The sequence below is a fragment of the Polypterus senegalus genome, chromosome 9 (assembly GCF_016835505.1).
Source record: "Polypterus senegalus isolate Bchr_013 chromosome 9, ASM1683550v1, whole genome shotgun sequence".
In the NCBI taxonomy this organism is placed as follows: domain Eukaryota; kingdom Metazoa; phylum Chordata; class Cladistia; order Polypteriformes; family Polypteridae; genus Polypterus; species Polypterus senegalus.
In genome coordinates, this window is record NC_053162.1 from 118,012,457 (window position 1) to 118,035,770 (window position 23,314).

The following is a 23,314-nucleotide window of genomic DNA, read 5'->3' on the forward strand; positions in this document are numbered from 1 at the left end:
AGCACAGTAAATTATGGTTAATGTAGAATTTTATGTTAACTTGGTATTTATCTTTTAAGTTGCTGGAGTGCAATAGAAGTTATATAATCCTGTATACACCATGGTAAAAACTGGATTTAGACTAAATGGGACACTAGTTTCATCAAGGAAAGATTTAGTGAATAAACTACAGTACAGGTGCAAGTGGCCCACAAAACTGCTCAAAGAAATCTATAATATTCTGGCCTTCATGAGGTGGTCTTAAAAAGATAGTATAGTTCATTGGTGTAGTCATAGAAAGTTGCCAGGCAGTGTCATCCAAAATATAATAAATTAAAGCAGTCTGTCACACTTTAGTTTGTATATTAATAGCTGCTTTTTGTGTTTGTCCTGCATGTGTGTTTTTAAAGAGTATGAGTTTGCCCATGGCTGATTGTATCATTGATTGATTTTGGTTGCAAAACTCCTTAATCTGTAATTGCTCTGTCCTGGGTATGATGTTAATCTGCATTCAGTCCTGAAAGCACGTCCTTCAATTTATAGGGAAATGTGGTGGCAGGTGGCAGGATTGGCAATCCAGACACCTTAAAAAACCTCACACTGTTCAAGTGTGGTGCTGAGGTGTAACCCACTGCACTGTGGTCCCAATCCAGGTGGTTTGTCGTGTGGTGGGTGCTATCAGTGCATGCTCCCAACCTTAATGTGTTCTCCGTTTTTCAAACTTAATAATAATCTCAGCCAACTGCAACAAGCAAAACCTGTTCATTATATGTAGATTATTGCAAAAAAGTCAATGAGTGAGCACAAAGCATGAGAGAGATATGTTTACAGTGCAAGCACAGCATATTTTGAGCACAACAAATACATCTGGCAAGCGCACGTTACATTCTGAGTGTGCCACATTTTGAGCACAAACAATACATTTTACATGTGTTTTTTAGTAGGGTGATTTTTGGCAATTTTGTTGTGCAGTAAAACTGCCAAAAGTTCCAGAATTACCACAACACATTCCGTAAGTGCATGATATAATTTGAGAATGTGCAACACTTTGTGCAGGTGCACAGTGCACTTAACACATATTGAGTACACACAATGCATTAAGCAATTGCATGTGCCACCTTTTGAAAGCATGTTAACATGTTTTGCAAGTGTACAAAGAATATTTTGAGCATATGAGATTCTTTTTCTGGTCACATGAATTTTGAATATGTTCTTATACAGTGTTACTGCCAAAATAATCTTTTTCGCAAACAATTATATATTCATTTTTAATGTAAAAGAAAAGGGAACCACCAAATGAGAAAGGTGCAACCTCAAAAAGATGGTGTGCTAGCGACATGGCGCCCTACACATCCCAATCTAATAAATACAATTCCTTAATTAATTTCTTAAAGAATAAAGATATAAAATAATTTTCTCCATCCATTTATTACAGATTGTTCTTGGTTTTTCCAGACAGACGCCAGGAAGATGATAGCATCAAGATCAAGAAGTAAAAAAGAGAACAAGGAGCAACTGGCGAATAAGAAATAAAAGCAAAAAGAGAAATAGAAATGGAGTAGATGCAGTAGGAGGATAAGACCGAAACATTTAAAAAAAAGACCAGGCATTTCAACAAAGCATAAATTACAAACTGGCTCAGAGGCCAAGCCCATTAAACATCAATTTAGCAGAATCGTACAAATCCTATTGACAATTTTATATAGAACTTATATAGAGTAAATTGATGAATATACAGTGGGATGCAAAAGTTTGGGCAACCTTGTTAATAGTCATTATTTTCCTGTATAAATCGTTGGTTGTTACGATAAAAAATGTCAGTTAAATATATCATATAGGAGACACACACAGTGATATTTGAGAAGTGAAATTAAGTTTATTGGATTTACAGAAAGTGTGCAATAATTGTTCAAACAAAATCAGGCAGGTGCATAAATTTGGGCACTGTTGTCATTTTATTGATTCCAAAACTTTTAGAACTAATTATTGGAACTCAAATTGGCTTGGTAAGCTCAGTGACCCCTGACCTACATACACAGGTGAATCCTATAATGAGAAAGAGTATTTAAGGGGTCAATTGTAAGTTTCCCTCCTCCTTTAATTTTCTCTGAAGAGTAGCAACATGGGGGTCACAAAACAACTCTCAAATGACCTGAAGACAAAGATTGTTTACCATCATGGTTTAGGGGAAGGATACAGAAAGCTGTCCCAGAGATTTAAGCTGTCTGTTTCCACAGTTAGGAACATATTGAGGAAATGGAAGACCACAGGCTCAGTTCAAATTAAGGCTCAAAGTGGCAGACCAAGAAAGATTTCGGATAGACAGAAGCAACGAATGGTGAGAACAGTCAGAGTCAACCCACAGACCAGCACCAAAGACCTACAACATCATCTTGCAGCAGATGGAGTCACTGTGCATCGTTCAACCATTCGACACACTTTACACAAGGAGATGCTGTATGCGAGAGTGATGCAGAGGAAGCCTTTTCTCCGCCCACAGCACAAACAGAGCCGCTTGAGGTATGCTCAAGCACATTTGGACAAGCCAGCTTCATTTTGGAATAAGGTGCTGTGGACTGATGAAACTAAAATTTAGTTATTTGGGCATAACAAGGGCGTTATGCATGGAGGAAAAAGAACACAGCATTCCAAGAAAAACACCTGCTACTTACAGTAAAATATGGTGGTGGTTCCATCATGCTGTGGGGCTGTGTGGCCAGTGCAGGGACTGAGAATCTTGTCAAAGTTGAGGGACGCATGGATTCCACTCAGTATCAGCAGATTCTGGAGACCAATGTCCAGGAATCAGTGACAAAGCTGAAGCTGCGCCCAGGCTGGATCTTTCAACAAGACAACGACCCGAAACACTGCTCAAAATCTACTAAGGCATTCATGCAGAGGAACAAGTACAACGTTCTGGAATGGCCATCTCAGTCCCCAGACCTGAATATAATTGAAAATCTGTGGTGTGAGTTAAAGAGAGCTGTCCATGCTCGGAAGCCATCAAACCTGAATGAACTAGCGATGTTGTGTAAGGAGGAATGGTCCAAAATACCTTCAACCACAATCCAGACTCTCATTGGAACCTACAGGAAGCGTTTAGAGGCTGTAATTTCTGCAAAAGGCGGATCTACTAAATATTGATTTCATTTCTTTTTTGTGGTGTCCAAATTTATGCCCCTGCCTGATTTTGTTTGAACAATTATTGCACACTTTCTGTAAATCCAATAAACTTCATTTTACTTCTCAAATATCACTGTGTGTGTCTCCTACATGATATATTTAACTGATATTTTTTATTGTAACAACCAACGATTTATACAGGAAAAAAATGACTATTAACAAGGTTGCCCAAACTTTTGCATCCCACTGTAATTTTTATAGCAATTTTTGGCTTGTTTAAAAACTGAATTCCAGCTCAGATCTGTATCCCACTTGACTGAAAATGAGAGGCTTTTTATCTCAATCACATTGATGTGCATACAGGCAACTTTTAATTTAAAACTGGTTGTAGGTACAACATTGAAAAAAGAATGAGATAAGACAGGGAGGATACAGAGATGTTGCATGTTTCGAGTACTGATCTTAGCTGTAGATAAAAGAAAAAACTAGAGGCAGGCACTGAAAATTTAGAGGAAATATCATAGAATGAATGGAATCCCATATGAATATCCAAAGCAGACCAGCACAGAAAAAAAATGGGAAATCCTCTTATTTTAGTAGCTTTATTATGGAAAATACCGACCTGTAAACACTATTTCTTTGCAAAATGAAACTAAGCATCAGATGTGCTTATAAAATAATAACACCTAATTTCTTGGAGCTAGACATTGTTGTTGATAAAGTGATGCCAAGATATTTAAAACAACTCACCATAGGGATAAGAGGGGGAATAGATACTAATTCATCTGAGAAATTTAAAGGAAGGCTGGCTTTTATTCCAGTTAATTTTATATCTGAAAGTTCTACATACAGTAGTGTGAAAAACTATTTGCCCCCTTCCTGATTTATTATTCTTTTGCATGTTTGTCACACAAAATGTTTCTGATCATCAAACACATTTAACCATTAGTCAAATATAACACAAGTAAACACAAAATGCAGTTTTTAAATGATGGTTTTTATTATTTAGGGAGAAAAAAAATCCAAACCTACATGGCCTTGTGTGAAAAAGTAATTGCCCCCTGAACCTAATAACTGGTTGGGCCACCCTTAGCAGCAATAACTGCATTCAAGCGTTTGCGATAACTTGCAATGAGTCTTTTACAGCGCTCTGGAGGAATTTTGGCCCACTCATCTTTGCAGAATTGTTGTAATTCAGCTTTATTTGAGGGTTTTCTAGCATGAACCGCCTTTTTAAGGTCTTGCCATAGCATCTCAATTGGATTCAGGTCAGGACTTTGACTAGGCCAATAAATGATGGTTTTTATTATTTAGGGAGAAAAAAAATCCAAACCTACATGGCCCTGTGTGAAAAAGTAATTGCCCCCTTGTTAAAAATAACCTAACTGTGGTGTATCACGCCTGAGTTCAATTTCCGTAGCCACCCCCAGGCCTGATTACTGCCACACCTGTTTCAATCAAGAAATCACTTAAATAGGAGCTGCCTGACACAGAGAAGTAGACCAAAAGCACCTCAAAAGCTAGACATCATGCCAAGATCCAAAGAAATTCAGGAACAAATGAGAACAGAAGTAATTGAGATCTATCAGTCTGGTAAAGGTTATAAAGCCATTTCTAAAGCTTTGGACTCCAGCGAACCACAGTGAGAGCCATTATCCACAAATGGCAAAAACATGGAACAGTGGTGAACCTTCCCAGGAGTGGCCGGCCGACCAAAATTACCCCAAGAGCTCAGAGGCGACTCATCTGAGAGGTCACAAAGACCCCAGGACAAGCGTCTAAAGAACTGCAGGCCTCACTTGCCTCAATTAAGGTCAGTGTTCACGACTCCACCATAAGAAAGAGACTGGGCAAAATGGCCTGCATGGCAGATTTCCAAGACGCAAACCACTGTTAAGCAAAAAGAACATTAGGGCTTGTCTCAATTTTGCTAAGAAACATCTCAATGATTGCCAAGACTTTTGGGAAAATACCTTGTGGACTGATGAGACAAAATTTGAACTTTTTGGAAGGCAAATGTCCCGTTACATCTGGCGTAAAAGGAACACAGCATTTCAGAAAAAGAACATCATACCAACAGTAAAATATGGTGGTGGTAATGTGATGGTCTGGGGTTGTTTTGCTGCTTCAGGACCTGGAAGGCTTGCTGTGATAGATGGAACCATGAATTCTACTGTCTACCAAAAAATCCTGAAGGAGAATGTCCGGCCATCTGTTCGTCAACTCAAGCTGAAGCGATCTTGGGTGCTGCAGCAGGACAATGACCCAAAACACACCAGCAAATCCACCTCTGAATGGCTGAAGAAAAACAAAATGAAGACTTTGGAGTGGCCTAGTCAAAGTCCTGACCTGAATCCAATTGAGATGCTATGGCATGACCTTAAAAAGGCGGTTCATGCTAGAAAACCCTCAAATAAAGCTGAATTACAACAATTCTGCAAAGATGAGTGGGCCAAAATTCCTCCAGAGCTGTAAAAGACTCATTGCAAGTTATCGCAAACGCTTGATTGCAGTTATTAGGTTCAGGGGGCAATTACTTTTTCACACAGGGCCAGGTTTGGATTTTTTTTCTCCCTAAATAATAAAACCATCATTTAAAACTGCATTTTGTGTTTACTTGTGTTATATTTGACTAATGGTTAAATGTGTTTGATGATCAGAAACATTTTGTGTGACAAACATGCAAAAGAATAAGAAATCAGGAAGGGGGCAAACAGTTTTTCACACCACTGTATACTCTTATAGGAAATGCATTTCCAAGAAACAGAAAAACGTCTCTGTCAAAAGAAAAATGAAAGCAAAAGTACAGTAAATTGCAATGAGTCACATAAGAATGCCACAAGAGGCTCAAACAAAAGAATGAAGAGCACATCAGATAGGGAATAGCTTAACTTGACCCTCCACAGATGGACAAGGGGCAAATTAACTTTGAATTGAAAAGAACTGGTGCATATGGAGTTGAGTATAATGTCTTAATTATGCTAATGAATATGTCACCAAATCCCATTACTTGGAAACCTTTCCACAGATAATGCCAATTCAGTATGTCAAAAGCCTTTTTAGCATCTAATGAAAAAAGTGCCACAGGTGCCATTTTGGAATAATCTCTGCTAATAAAAACAAGTGACAAAGATTATTGGCAGCAAACCAAGTGTAAGTGAAACCAGTCTGATCTGGATAAAAGAGCATGTGTTTAATGGTTTGAAGATGAATACTCACAACTTTAGCTAGTGTGCTTATCAATGAAAGTGGCCTGTAAATAAAGCATAAAAGAGTCTTCTTTGATCATCACACCCGGAAGGCAAGAATCTTACATTGTAATGACTGCTTAAATTAAAAGTCATAATGCCACTTTAACAGGTGGATACAGAAGAGGAGACAGCAACAAGATAACACTTGGACACAGCAAACTGTGCCTTTTCAAATAAGAGTTTGTTTCATGAAAAAAAAGTCTTCTTGATGTCACTGTAGCGAATTTATGCTGTTTGTTAAAACATTTATTTATTTTCCTTCTGTAAAAAAGTTAAATAGTCTCCTTGATACAAATTAAGTTGTATCTATCTATAATTAAACATTTCCAAACATGGTCTGGTACAGTTGTGCTTCCTTTAGTGGCTACCTTTTAATGTTGCTATTCTGGATCTAGTGCTTGATGATAAATCAAATGGTAAGTGTCCTTAAACAAATAAACGAGAAAGTGATAAAGGAAATGTTTCTAAAAGCTGGCTTAACTTGACAAATGACAAATCATTAATTTAATTATTATGTTCAATCAACTTATTTGAATGTAAGATTGCACAGCAGCCCTGGCACAAGGCAGGAGTCAATATTAGATGAAGCAACAGCACATGGCAGGTACACTTGAAACACAAACCAACATTTAATGAAATCAGGAGAAATGAAGAGTTGTAAGTCAGTCTAACCAACATAGCAATGTAAAACATTTGATCCAAAATAAAAGCCGGCGCTCAGTATTCAGTGGTTTCTGAATTGAATCTTAAAGAATTTAGCTCTCATAAGCAGTCGTGTGACTGTTTTCTTTTTCTTCTGACAGTTTATGGATAACTTTACTACACAACAACAACATTTATTTACTGTATATAACACATTTTCATACAAAAAATGTATCTAAATGTGCTATACAAGATGTCAAACAGGAAGCAAGAAGAAAAGAAAAAACAAGTAAGATTAGGCAAGAATATTAAAGAATAAGTAACAAAGAAAAAAACTTCTTTTTTTTTCAGGTGCCAAGGTTTTTTGAATGGATTTAGGGTATTCTGAGGGTGCTGAATATAAAAATCCCTTACTTTTGCTGAATTGGTTCTAGTTTTTGAGATAATGGACATCCATGAAAATAATGCATTTCCCCAATGCGACTTGTGTGTGATAACAAATGCAATAGCTTTTGGTCTGTCTTTTGACTCTTTAACAGTGTCTTAGGTAATGAAATATCCCATATAATTATTTTGTATTTCAATTTGTAGGCATACAATGCTATAAAAGCGACTTTTTGAAGCCAGAATTCAACTGTGAATTTGCAGAGGAAAGAAATCGGCTACAGTATAAGTTGGTCAACCCAGTCTTGGTTTTAAACCAAAAAGTTCTGTCTTAATAAGTATATAAATACATGTAAAAATGATGACTTCATCAAGAAGAGCCCGCATCAACAATCCTAATGTGTTCTGCTACATCTGTGGAGAGTACATGGTTGAAAAACAAAGAAGAAATATCACAGATTTTGTGCATCGAGTATACCTGGCTTATTTTGGAGTACAACTTGGAGACCAGGATAAGTCTTGGGCTCCACATATGGTTTGCAAAACATATGTGGAGCACCTACCACAGTGGACAAAAGGTGAAAGAAAAAGTTTAAACTTTGGTGTGCCAATGGTATGGAGAGAACAGAAAAACCACTATGACGATTGCTCTTTTTGTGTTGTAAAGATTAAATGCTTTAATCTTTACAAGAAAGCTCAGTGGGATTATCCTGATTTGGAATCAGCAAGACAACCTATTCCACATGGCAATGACGTTCCCATACCAGTGTTTACCAGACTACCAAACCAGCCTCTGTCATCTTCTGAAGAGAGGCAGGGATTGGAGTGTATGGCAGGTAGTAGCAGTGGAAGTGAATTTTAGGGAAGCTCTTCGACGCTTCAACCATTATTCCAAAAAGAACTCAATGACCTGATTCAAGACTTACATCTGTCCAAGCAAGCATCGAAACTTTTAGCGTTCAGGCTTAATGAACGAAATCTTATAAAGGCGGAGGTTAAAATTACAGCCTATCGGACAAGAGAAGAGAGGCTTCTCCCATATTTCAACCAAGAGGAAGAGCTTGTATACTGCAATGATATCCCAGGAATTGTACTTCAAATGGGACTAACAGAATATCAACCAGAAGACTGGCGGCTTTTTATAGACAGCTCCATTAGAAGCTTGAAATGTGTTCTCTTGTACAATGGTAACCGTTATGCGTCTCTTCTCATTGCTCACTAAACAAAACTTAAAGAAGAATATGAAAATGTAAAAATTGCATTACAGAAAATCCGTTATCATGAACATCAGTGGTTGATCTGTGTTGATCTGAAGATGGTGAACTTCTTGCTTGGACAGCAATCTGGATACACAAAATACCCATGCTCCATGTGCCTCTGGGATAGCAGGGCAAAGCAAGATCATTGGACAAAAGTATCATGGCCTACAAGGGAAGAAATGATTGTTGGCACTGCGAATATCATCAACAAGATGGACAAGAACAAAATCATTCTCCCACCGCTTCATATTAAGCTAGGATTGATGAAGCAATTTGTTAGGGCTTTGGACAAAATGGGTAACTGCTTCAAGTACATTTGTTATATCATTCCCTGGATTGAGCATGGAAAAACTAAAAGCTGGAATCTTTGATGGTCCTCAGATTTGTAAACTCATGAACGATTCCAATTTTACCAAATGCAAGAATGGCACTGAGGCTTCAGCCTGGAAGAGTTTTGTCTCTGTTGTGAAAACTACTTGGGTAGTCACACAGCAGACAGTTATGAAGAAATGGTGCAAGATATGCTTGCTAAATTCAGAAACTTGGGAGTTAATAAGAAATTTGTTAATATGAGCATAAAAGATGCACTATCTCCATAGCCATTTAAACAGATTTCCAGATAACCTTGGAGACTTCAGCGAGGAACAAGGCGAGAGGTTCCACCAGGATATTTAAGTGATGGAGGGGACATATCAAGGCAGATGGGACATACACATGATGGCACACTACTGTTGGAGTCTCCAATGTGATTGTCCTGATGACACACATAAAAAGAAATTGCATAAACAGCATTTTTTGAAGGATTGACATTAATAACAATTAATAACTAATTAATATTGTATTAATTAATCAAATCATACATAACTTTTCTCCTGTCACTGTTAGATATTTTTAATATTTTTAATTTCTTTTTTGTATGATGTTACACTTTTTACTTACTAATTGTAACTAAAATAAAAAATATTCTTGCAATTCAGAATGCTTTTCAAATGTGTTGTATTAATGAATTAATTAACGATTAAAAATCTCAGAAACTAGAGCCAATCTGGCAAAACCAAAGTCATATTCTTAATCAGCACCATAAACTTAATATAAAACCGTTCAGACATCGTTGGCACCAAAACCACTGTACATTGTAATTATTATTAGTAGAATGGTAGCATCCTGAACACACTACAATAAAATTCCAATGGGACATAGCAGTTTAATGGCTGATGCCCCTGCCTTTCAACAAATCCTGTTTAGACATAACTTATGTTCTTGAAACCTCTACCAGCTGAGCTTTTTACTGTAGCCCTTTAGATAGGTGAAACTTCTTTTTAGGTCTTGTATGTTTCCATTATGCTAGTTCTTATCTCATACTCTCAGAGTAGAATAAACCTGCAATATTATATCTATTCTATGCTACATAGAAAGTCACAAGTTTTTTTTCTTTAAAGTAGTAATTGTTTTTCTAAATATATGTTTTATCACTACAAAGATTTATTTAAAGGTCTGTCCTCATGACAACACTGCAAGTCAGAGTAAATGGCTTATTAAAATTTCACCTTTAATAATATTTTTAGTTTATCATTATTACTTGGCATATGAAACATATTTACTTAAATTGAAATAAATAAAACATCATATTTCATTGCATTGATATACATAGTATGCATTTTCCCTAGTTACAGAAAATATAGAATAGTTTAAAATTACTTTCACCATATATACACCAGTGCTTGGATATAGGTTTACTGATACTTCATCAAGAGGTTGGTCTCTGCCTTGATCCCACTACAACCAGGATAAGATCAGACCCCCAAGACCATAAGATGGATAAGGCAGGTTTAAAATAAATGCTTGGATGGGGCACAGACAGCTTGAAATTGGGTTTTGGGAATATATGAGAAATAAATGTATAAATGAAAAAACAGAGCATGAATCTTACCTGACTCTTCAGAAATTTTCTTTTCTTCTGTTTTTTCCACTTCTAACTTTAAAGCATTGAAGACATTTTCTGAGGACCCCTTCACATCAGATGTGAGGGTGGACATTTCCAAGCTTAGTGCATCCTGTGAACAAACAGCCATGGTTTTTGATTAAATAAGGAAGTGCATTGGCTGATTCTTGTCTATATCTGTAGGCAGACTCTTAAAAGTGACAAACAAATACATGTCATATATTTCCTCTTTTAGTGTGATTATACAGTTCCAGTAATACTGTACATTTCAAAACACTTTTCATTTTAGAATAAAATGAAAGTTAGGTTTCAAAATGTATTCAGAGAGAATGAATATTAAGCAACTAACCAGTGCTTCTTCACTGATAAAACTAACATTCACAGCTTTTCTGACATTCGAATTTGTGAATGCAAAACATGACCAACAAAATGTCAGAAGCTGAGCACACAAACATATTGTATGTGAAGAAATACAAACTTTAAAAACATGATTTGAATCAGATTTGACTTTAAGACATATATGGTTAGACAGTGTAAGTGAAGGAAAGTGAAGAGCAGAGTTGATGTTAGACAGCACTGACAACAACTGGTTTGAGTTGTCAAGATTTGTTTGGTCATCTTTTGAAAGTGTTGATTTGTTTTATTTTGAGATGGTTAAACTATTAGGGTTCATGGAATATCCTATTAGAACTTTCACTGTGTTTTCTTAAGGCAAATCAGCATAAAGAAAGAAACTGTTTAATTGCAAACTTCCAACAGGTGTCATGTCACTTTCAAACCTGCTTAATCCAGACCAGGGTCACCATAGGGGGTTCTGTTGGGGGTCTTAATCCTATGCCAGCTAGCACAGGACACAAGAAATGAACAAACCATAGATAGGTCACCACCTTTCACAGGGCAAACGAACACAAATACAGGCCAATTTAGTATCACCAACACACCTAATCTGCATATCTTTGGAGAGAGGAAGGATACTAGAGCACCTAGAGGAAACCAACATAGACAAAGGGCGAATATACAGACACAAAGGGAATTTCTGGAACATTAATGCTGGTATTCTTACTTCAAGACAGTAGCACTATCACTGTACCACCATGCCACCATCCAGCACATGTGTACATTTTTAAAGAAACAAACTAGGATATACTCCTGGTGTGGACAGCTACAGGACAATAGGTATACATTGATCCTCAAGTATAATTCATATAATGCATAGTTTGCTTTAAAAAGCAGCAGAAAGTGTAGCAAATCTATTTAGTTTTGTGGTAATGAGTTGAAATGAAATCACAAGTAGTAACAGCAGGAATTACAAACATGTGAGAAACTGTTAAAAGAGAAATTATAAATGCCAAAAGGAAAGGAAGACTGCTACTAATACAAACGGTAACCAAAACTAAGTCTTTCAATATTACTGCATTATCAGTCAAGGAAGAGGTGAAGCATAATAAGACTAGCAAGACAGAAGTAAAAACAAAGAGCAGATACTATTTATTTATACATTCTGTTGTTGTCACCTGTGAGGAGATACGTAATATGGTATCTAGATTTCATATTAAAGTAGTGTTATAAAACATGAATGCAATAATAAATATACTGTATAGTGATTAAATAAATAAATAAATAAAAGGAGCACCATCACGTCAACCGGAGCGTGGCAACTTGATTTAACTTGGCACTTGTAATCTTGTGTATTGCTTGAAGATTATCTTTATTTTGTGTATAAAAATCTTGTTTTTCCTGCTTGTGCACTTGATTTCCACATTTATTTCATAAGTAGCTAAAGCAGCCTGTGTTGCCTAGGTGTTATTGTTATGGGCCCCACAAGTCGGCCACAGCAACAAAAATGACAAAGTAGCAAATCCTGAAGTATATGCAAACTTCGCCTCCACAAGAGGATGAGCTACGTTAACCAGGTCTGGAACTGAACTCCACCAGCTTTCAATGGTGATGTAATCCAGGTCTTTGCCCTGAAGACTTCTATCTGTGGAATATAGGTAAAATGGAGCAGCAATGAGAGCACACCGCTTTCAGTTCATTCTCCAAGTTTCATCTCTTTATATACATTCAATAACCTCATTATAACCCTGCATATATATAATTCACCATTTTAGCTCCAGTGTTCCCCCTTTTGATTTATCAGCATAAATATCCATCAGATGTATATTTCCTATTCTATATTCACATTCTCAGGTGTGTTCCCAATACCTACACTCTTCGTTCCACCAAGAGTCTCAATAAACAGGATCACATACATATACACATGTACATACAGCAAGTAATCTCTAGCCGCTAGGGTAATAAGAAAAATACTTCAGAAATGCTGTATTTAAAGCAAGCTATGTCCTGGGCCAGAATATTTGTCCTGGATTAAATTATATTCAGAAGCACAACTAATTTCTTCATTATCTTTTTTTAAAAAAGAAAAACATTTCTAAAGGTATGAAACAACAGCATTAAGCATTGATCAAAACCCTCTTTACACAGTTCAAATAGTTACATAAACTAACCGTTTCATACATGTGTAACAGAAAACAGCAATAACCATTTATCACAAACACCTTAGCCATTCTATAAATATTTACACCTAATACAGTTTACAAAATATACACTTAACAAGAGTACTAAGTGTTTAGGAGACGAGTAGCTCTTTAAAAAGCCGCACTCGTGTCGGGGGAGTGGTCCACAGCACCGCCATTTATCTGCTGCGCAGCAGCGATCTTCGCAGCTGAGCCCCTTTCCCCCTGCATTTAGCGAGTTTTAACTTCGCGTCTCTGCAGCAATACTTTTAGTCATACTACCGTTACTTTCTGAGTATAACTTGACACTCAGTTAAAAGGTAAAATCTTCGAATTTATCGTATATTAACCTGTGGAATAGGTAAAGCAGAGCAGCAATTAAAGCACAACGCTTTCTGTTCTTAATCGAAGTTGTGTTTTAGGGGTGGGCAGAAGTTCGTCCCTTTACTGCAACCCTGACGGAACCACTTCAGGATGAAACATGTTCCTACTGATTACTGCTCCATTTCACAGTCCAGTTTTCACGGTTCGCTCTACAACAGGAACCCATTGTTTCCCAAATAGCATCACTTTCTGTGATTTATTGCATTAATAAAAAAAAACTATTGCGGACGTTTTTTTTTTTTTTTGCACCCCTACAACAAAAGTGACTCCCTACACTTGCTACTGAGGAACCCACTTAATTTTAACCAAAACCCCTGTTGTAACTTTAAATATAAATGCATAAGTACCCAATTCAAGTATACAACTAGAGAACATGGAACAATTAATTACAGTATTTAAGCCATTTTCAGTACATTAGCTCTTGCCAGTTGTTCAGCTTTTCAATAACAGTGAATGGGGAAGAGATCTGTAATATTCTTTACTTGCTCTGGAAGTTTCCATAAATGATTCAGTGCAACGGCAGATGATTAACTCAGAAAAGCGCTTAATTTATTAGAGCACATGAAACAGAACTTTACAAAAGACGCCCATCTCTATTACTCTCTGCTACTAACCACACCCCTTATTTATTCGTATATTTACATATCACAGGATTGATATGTAAGTGGAGGGAATAACATGCACAGGTTGCATTGAATAAAATTACGGTTCTGGTTGTTGGTAAGTGTAAGGATTTGGTTGAGCCTCTATGGCACTAACATTTATGCATGGCTAGTATGTGGGTTGCCCTAGAGAAGGGTAAGTCAGCATCTGGCCAGGCTTTCTCTCCCTGGTAAACCTCTGTATAGTATGCTGAGCATCTGGTAGTGCGAGTTGTGGAGATACTGGTGTCTCTATGGATTAGTCCAAGGTCTGAGGCATATCCTGTTCTTCACCAGACAAAGGTTCTTCCCCTGATGGCACATTCCCATCCTGTCCATCTTGCACCTCCTTAGTTACACTTTCCATTTCCTTTTGATCTATTATTATTAAGTACTCCCTTCCTTTCACTATTTGCCTGTGACTTACTGGTAGTGCTTTGGTAGGGTGTAAAAGTACCATCAGCTGGTACTTCTCTTGGTATTCATAGCCAGTTGCGGGGTGCTTAGTCTACCTCAGAATCATGTGTCTCATTCTGTGTCTTTTCAACTAATGGTTGGGTTGGCTTTGTCTTTCCTTTTTGTGAATTTGCCAGTGTGCTTGTGGCCTGTTCCTATATAGGTAAGTCATTTACTTGGGGCAACAAATTTCAGTGGAGAAGGTGTGTGGGACAACTTCCAGTTTCAGAGCTATCCTTGTAGATTGGGTTATCACCAAGCAGCTCTTTGACAAAATAGATTGTCTCTTCCCAGTAGGGTTTTGGACGAGGACTCTGTCCACTGGTTGGAGTACCACACGTCTGTTTCACCTATCATAATGCTTTTTGCCCTTTGCACTTGATCGTTGTCTGTTAGTGTTGGCTATCTTGTACGCCTCAATCATCTTTTCTTTCCATTTCTCAGCATACCCTCGTGGGGTTTTGGTCTCTTCCTCTGCTACTAATCAGAAAAGGTCAATGGGAAGAAGAGGATGATGGCCATACAACAGGTAATATGGGGAATATCCTGTTGCTTCATGCTTTTTGCAGTTATATGGATGGATAACATGAGACAGGTGATTGCTTACAATTTTCTTTCTCTTTTTCTCCCGGCATCTGCAACAGGGACCTGTTGAACTGCTCTGCCAGTTTCCTTTGTGGATTTTAACGGGAGGTCCTCAAATGGTGTACCCCAGACAGTTGTATGAGGGCTCTGAATAATTTGTTTTCGAATTCCCGCCCCTTTCATGATGAAGTCTTGGTGGGTATCCAAATCGGGGTATAAAGTCATTAACATTAAAGACCTTGTCAGCGGCTGTTTTGCCCTCATTGTTTTTAGTGGGATATGCCTGTGCAAATCTGGTGAAATGGTCGACTACAACCAGAATGTACTCATATCCACCCCTACTAGTCTCAAGGTGAAGAAAGTCAATACAGTCAAGTTCTAGTGGTGAGCTTGATGTAAGACACCCTATGGGTGCTCTGTCATGGAAGGTGTTTTTTTTTTTGTTTTATGCAATGCCACTTCCTGGTGACATACTCCTCAATCTCTTTCCTCATAAAAGGCCAGTAGAATCTTTGTCTTGCCAGACTCAAAACTCTTTCTACCCCAACATGCCTCATTCTGTCATGTAGGTGTGTGAGTACTGCTTGTTTGTAAATGGCAGGAAGGAGTAGTTGTTTGCGACTCGATGTCTTCCTGTAGAGGACATCTCCTTACAGTCTGCATCGTTCCCTCAACAGCTTTTTGGTAGACGCATCTGATGTTTGGTGATTTCCACCCTTAGCTCTGTGGTTAGCATTTTCAATTCAAGGATTTTCATGATAACCTAGCCTTTCCGCTGTTCAAGTGCCAGCTCCTGGGGACTGATCACAGGAAAAGGCACAGAAAGGTCGAGTTGCTGAGAGGAAATATTGAGGGCTGCCACCCATGCCACATCACCTCACTGGGCTGTCCTGGTCCCTTGACTGGTGACATACACCGCCTCTTCTGACAGTTGCTCTGAACACTGAGTCATGTAGGCATCAAGGGGACAATGAGAGAGTATGTCTGCATCTATGTTTAGTCTGCCTAGTCGATACTTCATTTCAAAGTAGAAGTCCACAACAAAATATGGGGCATAATAGAGACAGTCCCTAAATTTGTCACACACTGCCCACTACAGGGCCAGGAACTCAAGCTTTCTGCTGTGGAGGTGGTAATTCTGCTCTGCTGATGTTAATGTGCATGACCTATAGCCGATCACTCTCATTTTGCCATTTTGGTCTTGATAAAGTCCCGTCCCAGGCCCTTTTGGGAGGCATCCATGTGAAGTATAAAGGGGAGGTCGCAATTTGGGCAGGCTAGGACTGGTGGGTTTATAAGAATGTCTAGGAGGTGCTGAAGTGTCTGTTGATGCTCTCTGTTCAACACCACTGGGGCACATGAAGGTAGTCTTGCCATTTGAAGATTTAGGTTGTGTTACCCTCTGTTTAACCTGAAGTAGCTCATGCAATGGCCTTGCAAAGTGTGAAAAGTCTTGCACATATGCTCAGTAATAACTTAGGAAACCCAAAAGCCACCAGACATCCACTACTGTTTGTGGGGTTTTCGCTTCAATTTGACGCCATGTTGTTGTTGAGCTTTGAGTACGAGGCACATCACTTCAACATGCTCCTCAAAGGTCTTGGAGTAGCACTCACCCCTAAGTGTGTCAAGTATTTCTTCCATGCTCCTTTGGAAGTGGTGCGAAGCTGGTGCGTTTACAAAACCAAAACATCCCCTAATCCACTCATATAGGCCCCATGGAGTCGTAAAAGTGGTCAGGTGCATGTTTCTCTTATCAATAAAGCCTTGGTGATAGGATTGCCTTGGTCTAAGATGGAAAACCAACTAAAGCCTCCCAAGTAAATCAGTCAAGCCCTGTATACATGGAAAAGGGTGACAATCTGGCACAAGCTTTTTGTTGAGCAGCCGATAATCAATACACAGACATAATGATCCATCTTTTTTCCTGAAGCACACAATGGGTGCTGCATATGGTGACTGAGATTTTACAATCCATCCTTTCACCAATAGCTCCTGTGTTCTTTTACTTCCCTATACAGTAGTTTTGGGATTGATGCATACAATTTTTGAACAGGTACATCATCCTTGAGTCTAATAGACCTTCTGAAGAGATGGAATGCACCCAATGTCATTGTTGTCTCAGGCAAATGCAGCAGATGCCTCGTACGGCATCTTCTCAGTTACCCATTGTTGCAGTGGGATGAGGTGGCAGAGGTCAACAGGTGGGTTCCAGAGGTCGGTAGGAGAGTTATTAGGGTAGGTTACATTTTTAACTTCTGCCATTACTTCTCTGGCTGATGTTGCTTTTACCGGCTGAGCTTCTGGTTTACCTGTCTCAAGGATTTTCACTACATATTGGATACAACCTAACTGGGTCCTCTTTGGCAGGCTGACTTCATGCTTGATGTAGTTGGAGATAGGTACACAAATATATGGCCGTCTGCCCTTATTGATCACTAATAAGACTTCACCTATACTAAGCTGCCCTGCAACCACATTCTCTTCTGTTGGTTCATACAATGCAAGAGGGTTATTTGTGTCAAAAGTATGTCGTAGCCTGCATATTACATATATCGCCTTTCCGGTTGGGATGTTAACATTATCCCGGCATACTCTTATTTTGGCCATGCTGGAGCTTGGGGTCTTCTGGACTTGAATGAGGATAACCATGATTTCAGCTTGTTCTCCTCCCACACCAAGGGCTACGCAGAAAAGGCTGATGGCCATGGCTGGCGCATCAGCGACAGACACCTGACTTTCAACCATTGCTTGGAGGACATTAGCTCCTAGTATTGGCTGAGGAAGGGAATGCTGGCTGATTTGGAAGGAGCCTGTATTGCAAGGTTGGGATTATTATTTCCCGGAAGATTGACTGTTAGCTCCACCCACCCATCATATGGGATCAACTGCCCATTTGCCGCACATACATCAAGGCTTTCCCCTGTGTCAATGGTCGCACTGGGTGATTAGGAATGAAGGTTTCCCTCCACTGCTGGTCGATAATACTTACTTGTAAACCAGAGTTGCACAGTACTGTCACAGCATATCCATTGATAAAGCAGCTCAGGAGACTCTTCCTACCAATTAGTGGGACAGTGAGGGCCGTAGTCTCTGGAGTTGTTTGTAATTTTGAAGAGTAGCCCTTGAAAGCTCCCTTATAGGTTCCCTTCCCTTTTATCTGTCTTTGTTCTTGCACTGGGGTCAATGGTTGGGACTGTAGCTGTGGAATGACCTCTGTTTGTCCCTCAACAGAAACTGACTCCCATTTCTTTGCTGCTTAGTTCTTTTCAAACAGCAAATTGCTCAGTGCTCTGGATCCCCACACACAAAGCAGTGCTTACAATTTTCCAACCCTTGTTGAGTACAATTAGTGCAGCTGGAGGTCTTATCTCTCCTCGCAGGTGTGGGCTGGCTTGGTGAAGGAGCAGGATTATCAATGATAAAAGTCTAAGAAGTAGAATACACCTGATTGTGGACTGGAATCTGCACAGCTGTATTCTTTGACCAAATTGCCTGCATGACTACGATCAGTTGGTCCATTAAAGCAGCAACCATGTTTGTTAGAGCCTCCACCTGTGCACTGAGCTGTTGTATGGTCTCATTACTGTTTGCCAGAGGTTCACCCCTTTCATTCACATGGGCACTATGTGCATGTATTGTCTTCTGGCGCGGACTTCTGGCGCATAGCTTCACCAAGTCTATGCTGATGTGTTTTCATCAGCAATTTTCTTCATAACCTGATTTAAGATTTCCTCATCAGTGACAAGTTGTTTGAAATAAATGGTCATAACTGCTGCCTAATTTCTATGTACTTTGGCCCTAGGCCCTGATAGACTGTATGGAGAAAAACCTCCTACATGGTCTTGGGGTCATAGCAAATATTTTTGTTCACCTGCTTCAATTGGAAGAGGATTATCTGTTTGAGTCCAATCATGCGGTACAAAAACTGCTGAGAGGACTCTTGATCGCTTTGTTTTATGCACTTCAGTTCCTGGAAAAATTCACTGCTGGCCATCTCTCCAAGATGTGACCTGAGGAAGCCCTTAATTTCACTTAAGGTGATTTCATCCTGATTAATAAGCATATCCTTGAAGACAGCTGGCTTGACTATCTTCAGCACACCTCGGATCACTTCTGTCTCAGTGAAACCCTCCCTCACACCCCCTCCCCCATCGATCTGATTTTAGATACTACTATATGTAATATAAAAATTGTATTCACCAATCTGTACCTTAAACTCCCTGCGTGGAAGATAAGGGAAATTGGTTAGAGAGGCTATCCTCTCTGGGACCGCCAGTGGTAGTGTATACCGTTGTGGTGGTAGCATTTTGGCACAGCTCTATTGTTAAGCACAATGAGCTCAGTGATGGTTATGCTCTGAAGTGTTGAGGCTGCCCTTACAGCCCAGATAACCAAGTGCTGATTTATGTTCTGGCCTGTAATACTGCAATATGTACTACTTTCAGTGTGGCATGCACTGCCGTAGTGGTTGTGCATGTGTCTTGTGCCTGGGTTACCCCATTCATAAGGCAAACTAAATCACGATTTTCAATAACCCTACATACTTGGTCATTTAACATTAATAACTACCTTCATCCTCAGAATTCAGCAAGTCATCACATTCTATATACTTAAGGATATAGTTAATATATCCCTCTTCATCAGAAGGATCCAGTGTGTCAGTCTTTTGATCAGTTGAAATGTCCCTTTCAAACTTGTAAGTTTCTGTACCTTTGAGTCTATACAGATTGTTCTTGATGCCCCAAATGAGTTCTTTGCACTGCTGTCATGACGTACCCCTTAGTCATGTCACTCCTTTTGGAAGAATCAAGACTTTCCTCAAGGTCCGAACACCCTTTCTGAATGCCCAGCAGGTGCTGTCGTGACTGCAGCTATATGCGCTCACCTTGATATTGTGATTCTTGTATCACTGGATCTACTTCACTGAATAACCCAAGTGGAAGCAGATCCCGGATGAGCCCCAAGAATTTTTAACGGGCTCCACAAGTGGGCCACAGAAACAAAAATATCATAGTAGCAAATCCCAAAGTGTAAACGAACTCCACCTCCATCACAGAATGAGCTATGTTAACCAGGTATGGAACTAAACTCCACCAGCCTTCAATGGTGATGTAATCTGGGTCTTTGGCCCTTAAGTCTTTTAACTGTGGAATATAGGTAAAGTTAAACAGCAATGGGAGCACACCACTTTTAGTTCATTCTCCAAGTTGTGTCTCTTTATTTACATTCAATGACATCATTATAACCCTGCATATACATATATTTCACCATTTTAGTTCCAGTGCTTTCCCCCTTTTGATTTATCAGCATAAATATCAATCAGAAGTATATTACCTATTATATATTCACATTCTCAGGTGTGTTCCCAATACCTCTTCATTCCACCAAGAGTCTCAATAAACAGTATCACATACATATGCACATGTACAGTACATAAAGTAAGTAATCCCTAGCTGCTAGGGTAATATAGAAAAAAGACTACAGAAATACTGTATTTAAAGCAAGTTATGCCCTGGGCCAAAGTATTTTCCCTGGACTAGATTATATGCAGAGCCACAACTAGTTTCTTCAGTATAGAACTCTTTTTAAATAGCATTTCTAAAGGTATGAAACAACAGCATTAAGCATTAACCAAAAACCTTCAATGCTACTCTTATCATATTTCAAATGCTTTCCTAAACTAACAATTTCATATTCATACATGTATAACAGAATACAGCGGTAACCATTTATCACAAACATCTCAGCCATTCCAACTTATTTACACCTAATACAGTTTACAAAATATACATTTAACAAGAGTACCAAATGTTTAGAAGCTGAGTAACTATTGAAAAAGCCACTCTCTTGTCTGGAGAGTGATCTGAGCACCTTGCCGCCTGCATTTAGCAAGTTTTAAGTTTGCGTCTCTGTAGCAATACTTACCATACTACTTTAACATTCCGAATATAAATTGACTCTCAGTTAAAAGGTAAAATCTTTGAATTTATTGTATATTAACCTGTGGAATAGGTAAAGTGAAGCAGCAATGACAGAACACCGCTTTCAGTTTGTTGTCCAAGGTACATCTGAGGGGCAGGCAGTTCGTCCCATTACTGCATCCCTGACAGAACCACTTCAGTATGAAACATGTTCCTACTGATTACTGCTCCATTCCACAGTCCATTTTCACAATCCACTCTATAACAGGAACCCATTGTTTCCCAAATAGCATCACTTTCAGTGATTTACTGCATTAATAAAAAAAAACTATTGTGGACACTTTTTTTGAGTGAGCCACATACATAAACAGGGAAAAACTGTCTTTTATAAATTCAAAATGACTAAACACAATCCACAATGAAACAGTAATCCAGTGAGACGATGAAATTATTGAGAAACAAATGCTTTACATATCTGTGGTCTTTGATAAGATTGAATTTTGTGTGCACAAAATGCATTCCACTGCCTGACTGGATTTGCATATTTTGAGTTCAACCCACATCAACACATGTGCTATAGAAAAGTATATTCTTAAAGCTGACGATTTACATATATTCAAAGAGAATCATAAGCATGTATAAAAATAAGCATGCATGTTAGTATAGCAAGGGTTAAGTCACAAAAAGGATTATGCCTGTGTATTTTTTATTTTTCTAAGCAAGCTGGAAACCACCAATATTTCATGAGATGAGGTCAGGTGTGTAGAGAGAAGGCTAACAAGCAAGCTCCACATGGAGACCTCTGGGTAATGTACAGTTGTGCTTGAAAGTTTGTAAACCATTTAGAATGTTCTATATTTCTGCACAAATATGACCTAAAACATCATCAGATTTTCACTCAAGTCCTAAAAGTAGAAATCAGTTAAACAAATGAGACAAAAATATTATATTTGGTCATTTATTTATTGAGGAAAATGATCGAATCTATAATAATAAAAGGCAAAGCCCTCACTGACTCACTGACTGACTGACTCACTGACTCATCACTAATTCTCCAACTTCCCATGTAGGTAGAAAGATGAAATTTGGCAGGCTTATTCCTTACAGCTTACTTACAAAAGTTAAGCAGGTTTCATTTCGAAATTCTACATGTAACGGTCATAACGGTCGATAACCGTCGACAACGTCCGCCAAGGTGAATTTTCTTATTTATGGCCCCATCTTCATAAAATTTGGTGGGCGGCTTCCCTGCGCTAACCGAAACCGATGTACTTACTTATTTCGATAGTATGACGCCACTGTCGGCCGCAATATTGAACTTTCCAACGTCACCAATTTTCAAACTTCCCGTGTAGGTAGAAGGCTGACCCCATCTTCACGAAATTTGGTAGGTGCCTTCCCTGCGCTAACCAAAACCGATGTACGTACTTATTTCGGTGGTATGACGCCACTGTTGGCCGCCATATTGAATTTTCCAAACGTCACTTATTCTCCAACTTCCCGTGTAGGTAGAAGGCTGAAATTTGGCAGGCCCATTCCTTACAGCTTACTTACAAAAGTTAAGCAGGTTTCATTTCGAAATTCTAGGCGTAACGGTCATAACGATCAACAACGTCCGCCATATTGAACTTTCTTATTCATGGCCCCATCTTCACGAAATTTGGTAGGCGGCTTCCCTGCGCTAACCGAAACCAATGTACATACTTATTTTGGTGGTATGACCCCACTGTCAGACGCCATATTGAACTTTCCAACGTCACTAATTCTTCAACTTCCCGTGTAGGTAGAAGGCTGAAATTTGGTACTTATTTCGGAGGTATGATGCCACTGTCAGCCGCCATATTGAACTTTTAACGGAAACCGATGTCCATGCTTATTTCGTTGGTATGACACCACTGTCGGCCGCCATATTGAACTTTCCAACATCACTAATTCTCCAACTTCCCGTGTAGGTAGAAGGCTGAAATTTGGCAGGCCCATTCCTTACAGCTTACTTACAACAATTAAGCAGGTTTCATTTCGAAATTCTACGCATAACGGTCAACAACGTCCGCCAAGTTGAACTTTCTTATTTATGGCCCCATCTTCACGAAATTTGGTAGGTGGCTTCCCTGAGCTAACCGAAACCAATGTACGTACTTATTTCGGTGGTATGACGCCACTGTCAGCCGCCATATTGAATTTTCCAACATCACTAATTCTCCAACTTCCCATATAGGTAGAAGGCT

General features: G+C 38.9%; 1 protein-coding gene and 1 long non-coding RNA gene across 4 annotated transcripts in view; one reads left to right on the forward strand and one right to left on the reverse strand.

The window, feature by feature from the left end:
* The window catches only part of LOC120535657 (C-type lectin domain family 7 member A-like), a 281,385-nt gene that overhangs the window by 207,657 nt on the left and 50,414 nt on the right, over nt 1-23,314 (reverse strand). For 2 of the 3 annotated variants that reach the window (XM_039763615.1, XM_039763614.1), the window contains exon 3: nt 10,569-10,692. In XM_039763615.1, coding sequence (XP_039619549.1) covers nt 10,569-10,692 — 124 coding nt within the window. Of the gene's footprint in view, nt 1-10,568; nt 10,693-12,213; nt 12,522-23,314 lie in introns of those variants that run through there. The other variant, XM_039763616.1, reaches the window with a different exon arrangement.
* LOC120535659 lies at nt 13,361-15,504 on the forward strand. The gene is made up of 3 exons (XR_005634956.1): nt 13,361-13,416; nt 15,022-15,106; nt 15,222-15,504. It is a non-coding gene; the product is annotated as an uncharacterized LOC120535659 (long non-coding RNA).